The 12,684-nt window shown below is 46.1% G+C and overlaps 2 protein-coding genes across 7 annotated transcripts in view; one reads left to right on the top strand and one right to left on the bottom strand.

Annotated features, from left to right (window-relative positions):
• The window catches only part of SHLD2 (shieldin complex subunit 2), a 75,917-nt gene extending 64,219 nt beyond the window's left edge, over window positions 1-11,698 (bottom strand). For 3 of the 6 annotated variants that reach the window (XM_075934825.1, XM_075934822.1, XM_075934823.1), the window contains exons 1-2: window positions 11,562-11,632; window positions 6,576-6,644 (exon numbers count right to left, since the gene is read on the bottom strand). Coding sequence is in view for 2 of the 6 variants with exons in the window: in XM_075934827.1 (XP_075790942.1) it covers window positions 6,576-6,636 (61 nt within the window). In the remaining 4 variants the exon portion in view is untranslated. Of the gene's footprint in view, window positions 1-6,575; window positions 6,645-10,629 lie in introns of all 6 variants that reach the window. The other 3 variants (XM_075934827.1, XM_075934826.1, XM_075934824.1) reach the window with 3 other exon arrangements.
• Window positions 11,699-11,738: 40 nt separating this feature from the next.
• The window catches only part of GLUD1 (glutamate dehydrogenase 1), a 59,077-nt gene continuing 58,131 nt past the window's right edge, over window positions 11,739-12,684 (top strand). Inside the window, exon 1 of the mRNA XM_075934828.1 lies at window positions 11,739-12,231. Coding sequence (XP_075790943.1) covers window positions 11,814-12,231 — 418 coding nt within the window. The 5' untranslated portion in view covers window positions 11,739-11,813. The remainder of the gene's footprint in view (window positions 12,232-12,684) is intronic.

A 12,684-nucleotide genomic window follows, 5' to 3' on the forward strand; every position in this document is an offset into this window, starting at 1 on the left:
GAGGAATAACAGGTAGTTCGAACTGGTAGTCCAGCATTCTCTGATCCCACAACATCTGTGGACTGGCATGAGTTTAGTTTGCTGGTTGTCCACTTATCATAGGTGTAGACAAGTTTCCCGTGGTCCCATAAAATTTGTTTACAGCTACCTGGCTCTTGGTGTTCCCTTCTATTATTCAGCTCTAATTTACCCCAAATGTCTTCTAAAAACCCAGTAAGCAATAAATATGTTGGTAATGCTGCTAGACAAACTGACTTCCTGTGATTCAGCAAATTCTCTGGTTTGGCATTGATCAGGTGCCAAGGGTGCCAGACAAGAGAGGTTCACCCTGTACGTGCTGAATTTCAGTGTTGTTGGCAGCAATTAGGGTTGCCAGATGGTTGAAACAAAAATACTGACCTTCTCCTCCCCCCCCCCAAAAAAAAACCACCGGGAAGAAATTCTGTTGAAGGGAAAAAAAGTGGTGGAGGGGGGAGGGTACCAAAGTTGCTGAGCAACAACAACAACAAAAAAGGACTCCAAGAACTTATTAAAACAGCATGTCCCCTTTAAGATTGAGTGCAGGGATAGGAACAGGGAGCGGTTGAGCACTAAGACCCAGGGGAAGCATTACTTCCCCTAGGTCTTTTGGCTGGCAGCCATTTTGTGCCGGCAGCCTTGGGGAACCAGGTAAGCCTGGGGGCTGGGTTTGGGGGACTGGGGGTGTTGGAGGCCAGAGGGGGTTCAGCTGGGCGCTGAGTGTTTGTAGGGTTGCCATGTGCCCGGTATTTTCGCCTCCTTGCCGGGGAAAAATTCATAAAATACCGGACATTTTAGGTGTCCGGTATTCTCTGAATTTTTTTACCGGACAGGAGCCAAAAATACCGGACTGCAACCCTAGCAGCAATAGTTCAACTAGCAAAAAGGAACTCCATTTGAAACTCCTTGTGTCTGTTGTTTATGACTTTCTGAAAAATGCCGATTAGATTGAAGCTTCATTTGTTCTATTTAAAAACCAAAAATTAATTATTTTTAAATTTAAGCCAACTCCATTTGGTTAGGGTTCACGAAAACATTCATTTCATTCTGTTTTTAAATATATCTATTTGGGATTTAAATAATTTGAAAGACACCTATCCAAGACATGTATGCCTTAACACATCATTTACATTTTACAATATAATAAAATCTGAGGAGTTTAAAGTTTTTTGTACAGAACTTGGCCTTCCCAGCTGTGTTGAGGAAAGCACATCTCAGGTCTCTTCCACAACCCCAATACATACAAATCTTTTGCAGTGTGTCTGGTCAGTTACCAAATTTGAGTTATTTCAGATCACAAATGGAGGGGAACAGGTTCTGATGTCTTCATAGAAAATGTTCTGTTAGCTCTCCCTCCCATTTTTTTAATTAGAAAAATCAGAGAGATTTCACCACAAAATAACTAGTAGCCCTAGGAGAACATGCTCTGGAGTTCAAACAAAAGGCCATGAGGACTAGTCCCAGCACTTCCATTCCTGCAGACTTCTTCGTACCCCTTTTGTGCAATTCTGGGGAATGTGCAAGAGCTGCATGGGTCAGAAGTCACTAGTTTCAGGGGCTGTCCAAGCAGATCAAGGACTGGGTCCACATTACCAAGATAGGGCCCAGATTAAAGAGTTGTGGAGCCCTTTTCAGTATGGAAGTTGTCCTCCTTCCAACCTTCCTTAAGGTGACCCTGCCTCATATGTACCCCACGCGACATGGACTTTAGAATGCCCCTTTCTCCACCCCACATGTAGATGCCTGAATGCCCTGAATGCCAATAACTTACCATCAAAACCTGGTCTTACGCCAACAACCCCCACGTGTCAGCAACCCCAACATACATCTGGCTCACTGCAGCCCCCACCACATCATCGTCATTTGTCCTCCCCCAATATCTTCCACTCATCCACAAACTCTCACCCCTCAAGAATTCCCATTGATCTCATAGCTCACCAATAATTCATTACCAGTCCCTCAATCTTCCTGGCCACTGTTTCTGCCCCAGGGTAGTGTAGACCTTCCTGACTCTAGATGTCCAGCTCCACTCATTCCCATTGCCCACCCTTCACTCACATAGCCCCATACCATTCATATTTCACCAAATCTGAAAGAAAAGCATTGCAACCTGGCTCCTAGGTTGCATTTGTTTTGCCTTCTGGTGGACAAGGGGCCCTCTCAAATGGAGACTTTTGCAAGTGCACAGAGTAGGGATGTAATATTGTAGTTGATTAACTGAGAAGCAAAAGTTTATAGATTAATGCTACAGACTATACACATTCCCCCCCACCCCAGCAAATTTTTTAGTAGGCTGGCCAGCAGCCCGGCTCAGTCGTGACTCATGCTGGGTCTGAGAACTCAACCCCCAGCCTGGACAGGGGTTGCTGTCACCCTGCACTGCTGACTCTGTATAAGAGGCAGCAACACAGGGCGACAATCAGCTGGTCCACAAAGGAACTGGTTTTTAAATTGGCTCCCCTTACGGACCAGCTCCCACCTGGCACCCTGCACTGCTGCCTCTGATACAGACAGAGAGGCAGCAGCATGGAGTGGCAGGAGACTCCTCAGGAGTGAGGCCAGAGCGCACTGGCTGCCAGCCCCACCCCTCGGGACTATAGCATAGTCGAGTACCCCATAAGAATTCATTATGTGAATTGACTATTCAATGAACTGATATTTAACATTCCAAGCACAGAGCATAAAATGGTTAAGCCAGTCTGATCAAGACGGGTGTTAGCTATGAGGTCTGCACCAAACCATGTGTCTAGAGGCCAAAGCCAGGAAGAGTACCTAGCTCACATCAAGTGAGGGCCACATGGGATTCCACATTTGGATCCCCTCACAGCAATCTGGTGAGTATCCATCAGACCTTTGACAATGCAATCGTCATTCTTGTATTTTTACAGATGACTGAGAAACTGTGCAAGAGTACTTCAAGAACAGTTGGGAACAAAACCAAGATCTCTAATATGACAGGCTAGGAGATTTACCCTGTCTGCTCATGTCCTTAACTTAATTAATTTTTTAATAAAAGGAAAATGTGTGTTCTTTATTAAAAATATAGTATTTTGATTAAGTTAATTTTAAGTTAAAATTTTTTCATTTAATTTTTTTGTACTTTTTATTAAATGGGAATTCTATCAAGTATTTTTACTTCATCTTTATAAACTTTATATTTTAATAAAAGAGGGCTATAGTCTGCTTTCCAATAACATTTTCTTCTAGTTTTCAAACCTTAGGCACTGATTTAGCTGAGCCAAAACAGAGCACTACTGCAAATTTCTCTGTTTTTAATCTCTTCCCTGTAAGGTTTATTGAGAAGTAGTCCTATTCCAGGTTCATCCTATTTTTCTGGCTCATCTTGGTTCAGTCTTTTTCAACTAGGAATATTAGATATTGTATAACTGAAATAGGGATGACGGAGAAATTGAGGAAATAAATTTTATGGAATAAATACATTATCTGAATACTAAGTGATAAGAACACTGACAAGAGTGATCTTTTAGTACACTGAACATTACTGATGAGAGAAAATGAATTCTTGGAGATTATAAGGCTTAACGGTTCAGATAGGAACTAGCTTCAATGTTCTGTTAAATATAGTAAACAGTAAACAATAAACGAACCAAATACAGTGGGTGGTTGTTTGGTTGTTTTTTCTCTATAGAAAAACTCCATTATTAGACAGAGCATAGCCCCCCAAGTAAAAAACTGACCATTTATCTGATTTTATAATATAAACATTCAGAAGCAGCAATCAGTATTTTTATCTAAAAATGTATAAAGAGGTTTTCAACCTACCTAAGGTATTGATAATATATGTATTTGATTTTGTATTACATATTCATGCATTTAGAGTAGACACTACTTTTCCTATTACTGATCTGAATGCATAAGATGCTATTTGTTTATACACTCAACCTATGTACCCCAAAATCTTACAACAATTTTTTTAATCTTCTAGTCTCCTTTTAAAAATAAATCCATTACAACTGAAGTTTGGACTGCACATTTCATCCCAAGAAACTCAAAATGTATAAACTACACACAAAATAACTTCAATATACACAGCAAATTCCTTTATCTACAGTGCAGTTCTAAATGGTATTTTCTGATTTGTTTCACACATTTGCTCCATACACAAAACTTCCACTGAACTCAATCATAATTTGCACTTAGAAAAAGTTCTTTTCAAATGCACATAAGTATCATTTAACTTACTAGAAAGATTAAATGCGTAAGTGAACACTATACAACAGGTTAAGTTAGGTCATAAAAAATACATCAAAAGATTGAAAATTCAGCTTAAATTAGGTAGGCAGAATGTAATTACCGGTAGACAGGAGTCTGCACAGCATACAAAAGTTATGGTGTAATACCTCCATCATTTATTAAAGTATCAAATGGTCTTTAATGGCAACTTTTGGCAAAAACCTTAGTTTTGTCTTGTTTGCATTGATTAAGCATTGGCTTTGGGAAAAAAATGTCATTTAACCAGTACAATCTTCTGCAGTGGTTGGATTTTGTTTGGTGTTCACCCATCCATATAAAGACCAGGCCTACGTTTAAGCAGCCGGTATGAACTGACAAGAGCAGAGAATTTTAAGATTCCAAAAAGTGGTTTCAGTTTTTAAACATTTTTTAAAAATCTGCAAGGCTAGAATCATTCTCCACCCAGTTCTACTGGGAGCCTGGATTCTGGGGGAGTCCATCAGACAGGTTGCCACAGAATTACAGACCCTAAAACTCCTTGGAGTTCTGACTCTAGAGCAGACTGCTTGGAGGGGTATCCCAACTTCTAGGTAGCACCTCTAGCTAGAAGTCCTGAGAACCAAGGCGATTCAGAAACCATGGGTACAGCTACACAACAGGGCTACACTTGAAATAAGCTATGCAACTTGAGCTACGCTAATTGTGTAACTTAAGTCAAAATAGCTTATTTCAAAATTGGGCATGTCTACCCTAGGGATGTAAGCAACTAGTCAATTATCCGATAAGGATAAGCTTATTAGATAGTCGACTAGTCCCTCGACTAATTGCTTCTCCCCCTTGCCACCTCTATCAGTGGCAGCAGGGGGAAGCAGGAGCTGGCACTGGCAGGAGTTGGCTTAAAAACCCGTCAGGGAAGGCAAGAGGGTAGCGGGATCGGGTGTAAGCCAGGAATCAGCTGATTCCCAGCTGGAGCTCAGTTCCAGACGCTGCGCCTTTGCTTTTTAAATGTATTAAGAGGCAGCAGGCTATTAATACATTTAAAAAACAGAGGTGCAGCGTCTAGGATTAGACTCCAGCTGGGAATCAGCTGATTCCTGGCACGCGCCCCATCCACCTCATTATGCACCAGCTCTTAATACATTTAAAAGGCAGAGCCACAGTGGGGTTAGCTCCCAGGGCCTGGAACTAACACCGCCTATCGACTAATCAACTAGTCGGTGGAAATTCCATTGACTAGTTGATTAAACTAAATTTAACATATTTAGTCTATACAGTACTTATTTCGAAATAGAGCACTTTTCCTCCAACTGCCCTTACTCCTCATACAATGAGGTTTACAGAAGTTGGAGTAAGAAGCCTGTTATTTCAAATTTATTTCTGAATACATTATTTAAGAATAATGTCTGTTATTCCGAAATAATGCTGCTGCGTAGACGTACCCCATGAACCTAGGAGCTGGGGACATCCCACAAAGTAGGCTGCTGAGCCAGGTTTCCCCAGAAACCTAGCAGGTGAGCTGATAGGGAATCAGGTTGGTAAACTGGCAGAAAACTGATGGGGAAAACCCTAAGCTTCCAGAGGAATTCTGTCAAAATTGATACACTCCTACAGAATGTTTTGATTTCAATGAATAAACAAATGCTGGAGGGAAATATTTCTTATTTATAAAATAAAAATGTATCTAAAATAAGAAATATTGTTTCTGACCTGTTCTAGTTTTAACTCTGTAAAATTATTAGGATTTTTTTCCTTCTGTTTCTGCTATTCCTGAAACTTTAATTAGCTAACAAGGATACCCAGTGGTCTCTCCTATGTAATTTCAGATAGTGGAATTACATGGAATTTTGAGTAATATGCTATCAACAAAGCAAATGCAAATGTGTCCTGGGTTCCTGGCTGTGAACTGATTTTCCCAGTACAGCTTGAAGATTAATTTAGCCGATATGCTTGCTTGAAATGAAATTAGTTAAAATAGCATACATATCTTAAAACAGGGATCTTTTCAATTCAGGTGAGAACAAAATAAAGCAAAATGTTTATATTACATAGCAAAGAAAATAAGTAGTAATATTTAAGGTTGGAAGTACAAACTACTTCGAAAATTGTTGGCTCAAAAACAGTGTCTTGTACTTTTCCCAAATTCAGAATGTTCTTTCGGTTCTTAGGTGTACTGAACAATTATATTACCACGTCCCATAGATCAGAACTAAATAAGTCCATCACTGATGCAGATAGTTTCCTATAGTACATATGCTTGTTTACCACTTTACTTATGTCTGTTTAAATGTTTGGAAGAAAAAAAATTCAATTTCAGTATGAAATTAATTGAAATGTCTCATGGCACACAAAAATATAAAAAGTACCTTTACAACCATCCAAGTGATCTTTTACAAGTTTAACTGAGAATCCTCTGTCGTCTTCCATGTGTTACTCTAAACAAAGAACATACAGTTTATATTCCAGTATTACAATCATTGTTTTAATATTTACAATAAGCAATGATAAACATACTGAGCAATGTTATGAGACTATGAGAAATAGCTTCCTTGGATACATCTACACTGCATTCCTCTGTCGAGAGAGGAATGCAAATGCAGCCAAGCGAAATTGCAAATGAAGCGCAGATTTGAATTTCCCGCGCTTCATTTGCATACTCGTGTTCGGCCGCTATTTTGAAATACCCTATTTCAAGATTAAAAATGCCATGTAGACGCAGTTATTTTGAAAGAAACCCCTTTTTTCTAAATAACCCTTACTTTAGGTTTAATGGTTATTTTGAAAGAAGGAGTTTCTTTCAAAATAACTGCTTCTACACACATTTTCTCTTCCACTTTTTTTTGCAGAAGAGCAAACGCACTCTTTCAGAAGCCCCTGTATTCCTCATTCCACGAGGAAGAAGGGGGCTTTTGAAAGAGGTTTTTTTTCCGAAATTTGGTCCAGTCTAGATGGGCCAATTTCAGAAAAGTCTCTTCCAACAAAAGTATTGGAAAAAGAGACGCAAAATGCGAAGCGCATTTTGCGTATCTTTTTCCGATAGATCCTCGCAGTTCAGACATACCCTAGAATTAGATCAAGATCATTAGACCGCTGTTGTTCCTGGAGGAGACATAATGATCTTGCGCAAAAATGGGTTTTTGCACAAAGTGGACTCATTCATATTGCTTGTTTTTGCGCAAAATCAGACCGGAAGAGATTATGCAAATGAAGCACAAGAAAATGCTAATCTGTGCTTCATTTGCATTGCCTCTTCCAGCAAAATTCATAGGCTACATCTATACTGCAGGCTTCTTGCACAAGAACTGTTTTGCACAAGAACTCCTGCACAAAAGGTCTTGAGCAAGACCATGTCCACACTGGCAGGACGCTCTTGTGCAAAGACTTCCCCCCAGAACTACTTTGGAGAGGGCAAAAGGGCACCAGGACTTTCCAGGGGCAGGGACTGGAGCTCCTCTGAGACACGTGCTTAAAGGGATCTCCCTGGACAGCCATTTTTCTCCTGCTGCGTGCTTTGGGACCTCTTGTAGGGACTGAAAGCTGTAGTAGTGCTAGTTGTGGTTGCCCTCTGCCCCATTGGACACCACAGCTTTGTGCCCTAGAGCCTTTTGCAACTTTTGCCTTGCGCTTGCTGTGCCATGGAGCCAGGGGTGGCCCTGTGCCTGCTCTGGCCCTACACGGCCATTTTGGAGTGCCTGTAGCGGCTGCTTTACACTGCCTCACTACTCCTGAATGAGCTCAATGCTGAGCTCACTCTGGACTCCCTCTCCCCGGATGCGGTGGCGTCCCTACCCAACTGTGTGGAGGTGTTACTGGACACTGGACACCAGTTCTGACTGGTGAGACCGGCTGGTCCTGGAGCAATGGGATGACCAGCAGTGGCTCCAAAACTTCAGGATGCGAAAGCAAACATTCCTGGAGCTGTGTGTCTGGCTCACCCCTGAGCTTCTCAGACATGACACCCAGCTGTGGCCTGCCATCCCTGTGAAGAAGAGGGTCACTATCGCCCTGAGGAAGCTGGCCACCCCAACAGCTACCGCTCGGTGGCACACCAGTTTGGGCTGGGCAGATCCACAGTCGGTGCTGTGTTGATGCAGGTAACTCTTGGGTGTGGGGCTGCACTCCCTGCCCGGGGGAAGGGAAGACTCCAGGCTGGCGGGAGGGGGGCAGAGGGGAGTGGAGGAAGCCCTGTCATCCAGGGGCTTGAGCCATCCCTCCCTCACACAGGCCTGCTGGTATGGGGGGGGGCCTGGTGTGTCTGGGGGCAGAGGGCATCATAGGAGGGCAGGGACCCCCCAAGGACTCATGCACCTGTCCTGCCTCATTGGGTGCATTCCCTGTGTTTCTGTGTGCCCTTCTGCAGGTTGTCCGCACCATCAACATCCTGCTCCAGAGAGTCATCTGCCTGTGGGACACGGATGCAACAGTGGCTAGCTTCAACAGTGGGTTCCTCAACTGAAGGGGAGCCGTGGATGGGACCCACATCCGCCAGAGCATCGAGCGGCCCATTTAATCAATCGGAAAGGGTACTTTTCAATGGTGCTGCAGGCCCTCGTGGACCACTGTGGCCACTTCATAGACATCTATGTGGGGTGGTCCAGTAGGGCACATGACGCCCACATCCTGAGAAACTCCTGCCTGTATCACAGGATGGAGGCAGGCACTCTCTTCCCCCAGCAGGAATTTACTGTTGGGGACATCCACATACCTCTTTGCATTGTGGGGGACACAGCCTACCCCCTCATGCCCTGGCTGATGCGGCCATACACCAGCCACATGGACCCCGGCCAGGAACATTTCAACCAGCACCTGAAGTGGGCCCGCAACCAGGTTGAGCATGCCTTCGGATGGCAGAAGGCCAGACTCCGTTGTCTGCTCACCCATATCAAAATGGGTGAGATGCAGCAGGTCAGAGCCACATGCTAGAGCTGCTGGCTGTGCTGGTGCTCCCATGCAGCATCTGCAGGTTGTGTGTGGCTTTAAGGGAAAAGGGTCTGTCAAGCAGAAGTAACGAGCTCTGAGTGCGGGTACGGAGCATCCAAGAGCAGCCATCTGCATTTTTCCCCTGGGAGGCCAGTTCTTGCAGAAAAACTCGTGGCTGCCTGTCTGTGCTGCCCTCTTGCACAAGAACAGTTGCACAAGGCTTCTTCCTCATACAGAGCATCAGAGTTCTTACGCAAGAAGCCCTGTTTTCTGACGCTGTACTGTAAATTTACTGGCGCAAGAACGTGTATGCAGTGTAGACACTTGGCAAGTTTTTGCACAAGAACAGCCGTTCTTTGTGCAAGAAGCCTGCAACGTAGACATAGCCATAGTGTAGACATAGCTTTAGAGTACAAAAACTGGTTGTATTAGCAGGTGGCAAGTCATGCTAACTTGAACTTTATCTATATCCCTTGATAGGCCAAGTAGAATTAAAAGCATCCCCATACTCAAAATAAGGACTTTTGTATGGATAGGATTCAAATTAGGGAGGAAAACGAAATTAACTGCAAAGAGGATAGGTCCTGATGTATTTCCATCACAAACATCTGCATAGCAGCTCTCTCCACACATTTTGCAAAGCATTATTGCTTGGATTTAACCTTCAGGAAAGAAACTTATTTCAGACTATGTTCTGCAATGCATTTCCAATATAGAAATCACACGCTCTTTCTCTGACAAAAAGATAGGTTTATTTTACTTCAGTTGGTCCTTTTTTTTTTTTCAAGTTTCCCTGCCTGCCCCCAATGATTGTGGGTTGATTCATGTATAACTTATATACTGTACATGACTGAAGAGTTTTGAGATTAGCATATCTACCCTAGATAGACAGATGTCCCTGTTCCCACTGTCCAAAGGGCAGCATAATTGCTCTGGCCAAAATTAGCCTGTGTATTAAACTTATTCTTCTGTAATAAATGAAAATGTGTCCTGTCCACATTAGGAGGCTTAAAATTGTATTAAACAATAAATATTTCCACTCACGCTTTTTTCTTCTTGGCTCCTATTAAAGGATATTTTTACACACACACACAAAATAGCTCTTGCCCCTCTCGGTGGAAGTGTTCATAGTTCTGAGTGAATATAATTAAATATAATTCTATACACTGGCACTAATATTTTTTCTGAAATGACACCCTTGCAGAACACATAAGACTGCTACTGTATAACTCGTTCAAGAAAAACTTAAAAAACAACAGTCTGGTAGCACTTTAAAGACGAACAAAACATGTAGATAGTCTTTAAAGTACTAGCAGACTATTTTCTTGTTTTTTAAGTTTTTCCTGTTACAAACTAACTCAGCTACCCCTCTGAAACTTTTGCTCAAGAAAGTTAGGGCATTATTTTTCTCCCTCAGATTCACACCCTCTGTGGGATGTGTCCAGGAAGCAACACAACACACACTGTCCAGTAGATTAGTTGTGCTGTCCTGCTCCCTACCTCTGTGTGCCTGCTCTAGTCTTGACTACTCATCCGACAAGAACTGTTGCTTTGAGAGGGTCAGAGAGCCCCAGGTCACCTGGTGACAAACAGGCAGACAAGAAGAAAAATAAGTACCCAAAGGATACAGGTGGTGACACATTGAGCCTTGTGTTGCCTATAGCAGAGGGCCCTTGTAATACCACATAAGCAATGCTGCAGAGCCTGCTAGCACTGTCAGCTAAAGCCTGGGTTCTCAACCAGGCATACGTGCGTGACTATGTGCATGCCTAGGGATACCTCCTGGTCTTCTGGGGTTACTCACTCAGATATTCGCCTGGCTTTACAACATGCCACACTGAAAGCACATACAAAGCAGCATTTATACAGCTCGCTTGTACCGCGCTATGTGCGGACCTAGGAGGACGATAGTTAGAGCCCAAATACTTTTTAAAGTCCTATGGCGAAAGGAAACAAACGCGCGTCGGGCCCCGCTGTGTGGCTAGGGCTGAGCTGGGAAGCAAACAGCTCTGAAGCGAGGCGAAGCTCGGGGCCCGCCAGCGGGCAGGGGGCACACGCGGCTCCGCGGAGGCTGAGCGCCACCAGGCTCAGGCAGCCGGGGACCGGCCTCGCGGCCAGGCTCAGGCAGCCGGGGACCAGGCTCAGGCAGCCGGGACCGCCAAGCGGGACGCGGCTCGCGGGCGGTTGGCGGCAGCGGGGAGGCGAAGGGGAGGGGCGCAGCGAGGCGTGACAGCAGCAGGGCGCGGAGCCCACGGAGCCAAAGGGGAGGTCGGGGCTCTCCGCCCCCCAGCGCAAAGGGCAGGATGACCCCCCCGCAGTCGGGAAAAGCGACCGCTCCGCACCCCCTACACTGGCGGAGGCGCCTTAAGGTCGCTGGACCGGGGCCGGGCGAGCCAGCCTCGGGCCCCACACGCATGCGCACCGACACCCACCGCGGTCCTTCCGGGAGATGGGCTGAGGTCGGTCCGGCGCCGCGCCCAGCGCCTCACGGCGGAGCCAAGAGGGCGGCGGAGTGCCGGGCCCGGCGTGTGCGCAGGCGCGGCAGGGGGCGGGGTGTGACCTGCGGCCCCGCAGCCTCGCCCCCCGGGGCCATTTAAAGGCGGTGGCGGCGGCAGAGGCCGCCTCTCTTGTGCCGTCGGGGCGAGCGCTGTCAGCACCGCCCCCGCCCCGCAGGAGCTGCCGCTATGTACCGTTACCTGGGGGAGCTGCTCGCGGCCCGCGCCGGGGCCGGCTCGGTGCTGGCGGGCGCGGAGCCGGGCGCGGCCGCCGGGGCTGCGCTGTGGGGCGGCCCCAGCGCGCGGTTCCCGCAGCGGCGGCGCTACAGCGAGGCGGAGCGGGAGGACGACCCCAACTTCTTCAAGATGGTGGAGGGGTTCTTCGACCGCGGGGCCGGCATCGTGGAGGACAAGCTGGTGGAGGGGCTGCGCTCGCGGGAGAGCCTGGAGGAGCGGCGCCACCGCGTCCGCGGCATCCTGCGCATCATCAAGCCCTGCAACCACGTGCTCAGCGTCTCCTTCCCCATCAAGCGCGACAACGGAGAGTGGGAGGTGATCGAGGGCTACCGGGCGCAGCACAGCCAGCACCGCACCCCCTGCAAGGGAGGTGAGCTCCGCACCCGCCCCACACACACCTGCTCCCCGCCTCCCCATTCCCTCAGCCGGCGTTGCACCCCCAGCAGGGGGGGCACAGGTTTACAGACGGCTAGCACCTCCACATCCTGCAGGTTGAGACCTGATGATCCCCACATACAGCCATACGTACATGGGGTGTCCCTTGCTAGGTTGGTGAGCCCTTTTCATACATAGCCAGCATCAGTGGTCCCGCTAATCTTTTCCATCCACATGCAGAATAATTTTGTGAACTGACATGCATGCAAATCTACACCATCAGTAGAAACAAAGCAATCTGAGCTTTGGGTGCTCTTCTAATCAGCTGGACATCATTTGACTCTCTTTCCTGAGGGGTGGCACAAGCCCACATCTTACAGGGAACATTGGCCAGTCCCACTGATATATGCAGAGCCAGTACTGCACTACAGTACATTCATAAGTAACA

Source organism: Pelodiscus sinensis, chromosome 8 (assembly GCF_049634645.1).
Source record: "Pelodiscus sinensis isolate JC-2024 chromosome 8, ASM4963464v1, whole genome shotgun sequence".
Lineage (NCBI taxonomy): Eukaryota > Metazoa > Chordata > Testudines > Trionychidae > Pelodiscus > Pelodiscus sinensis.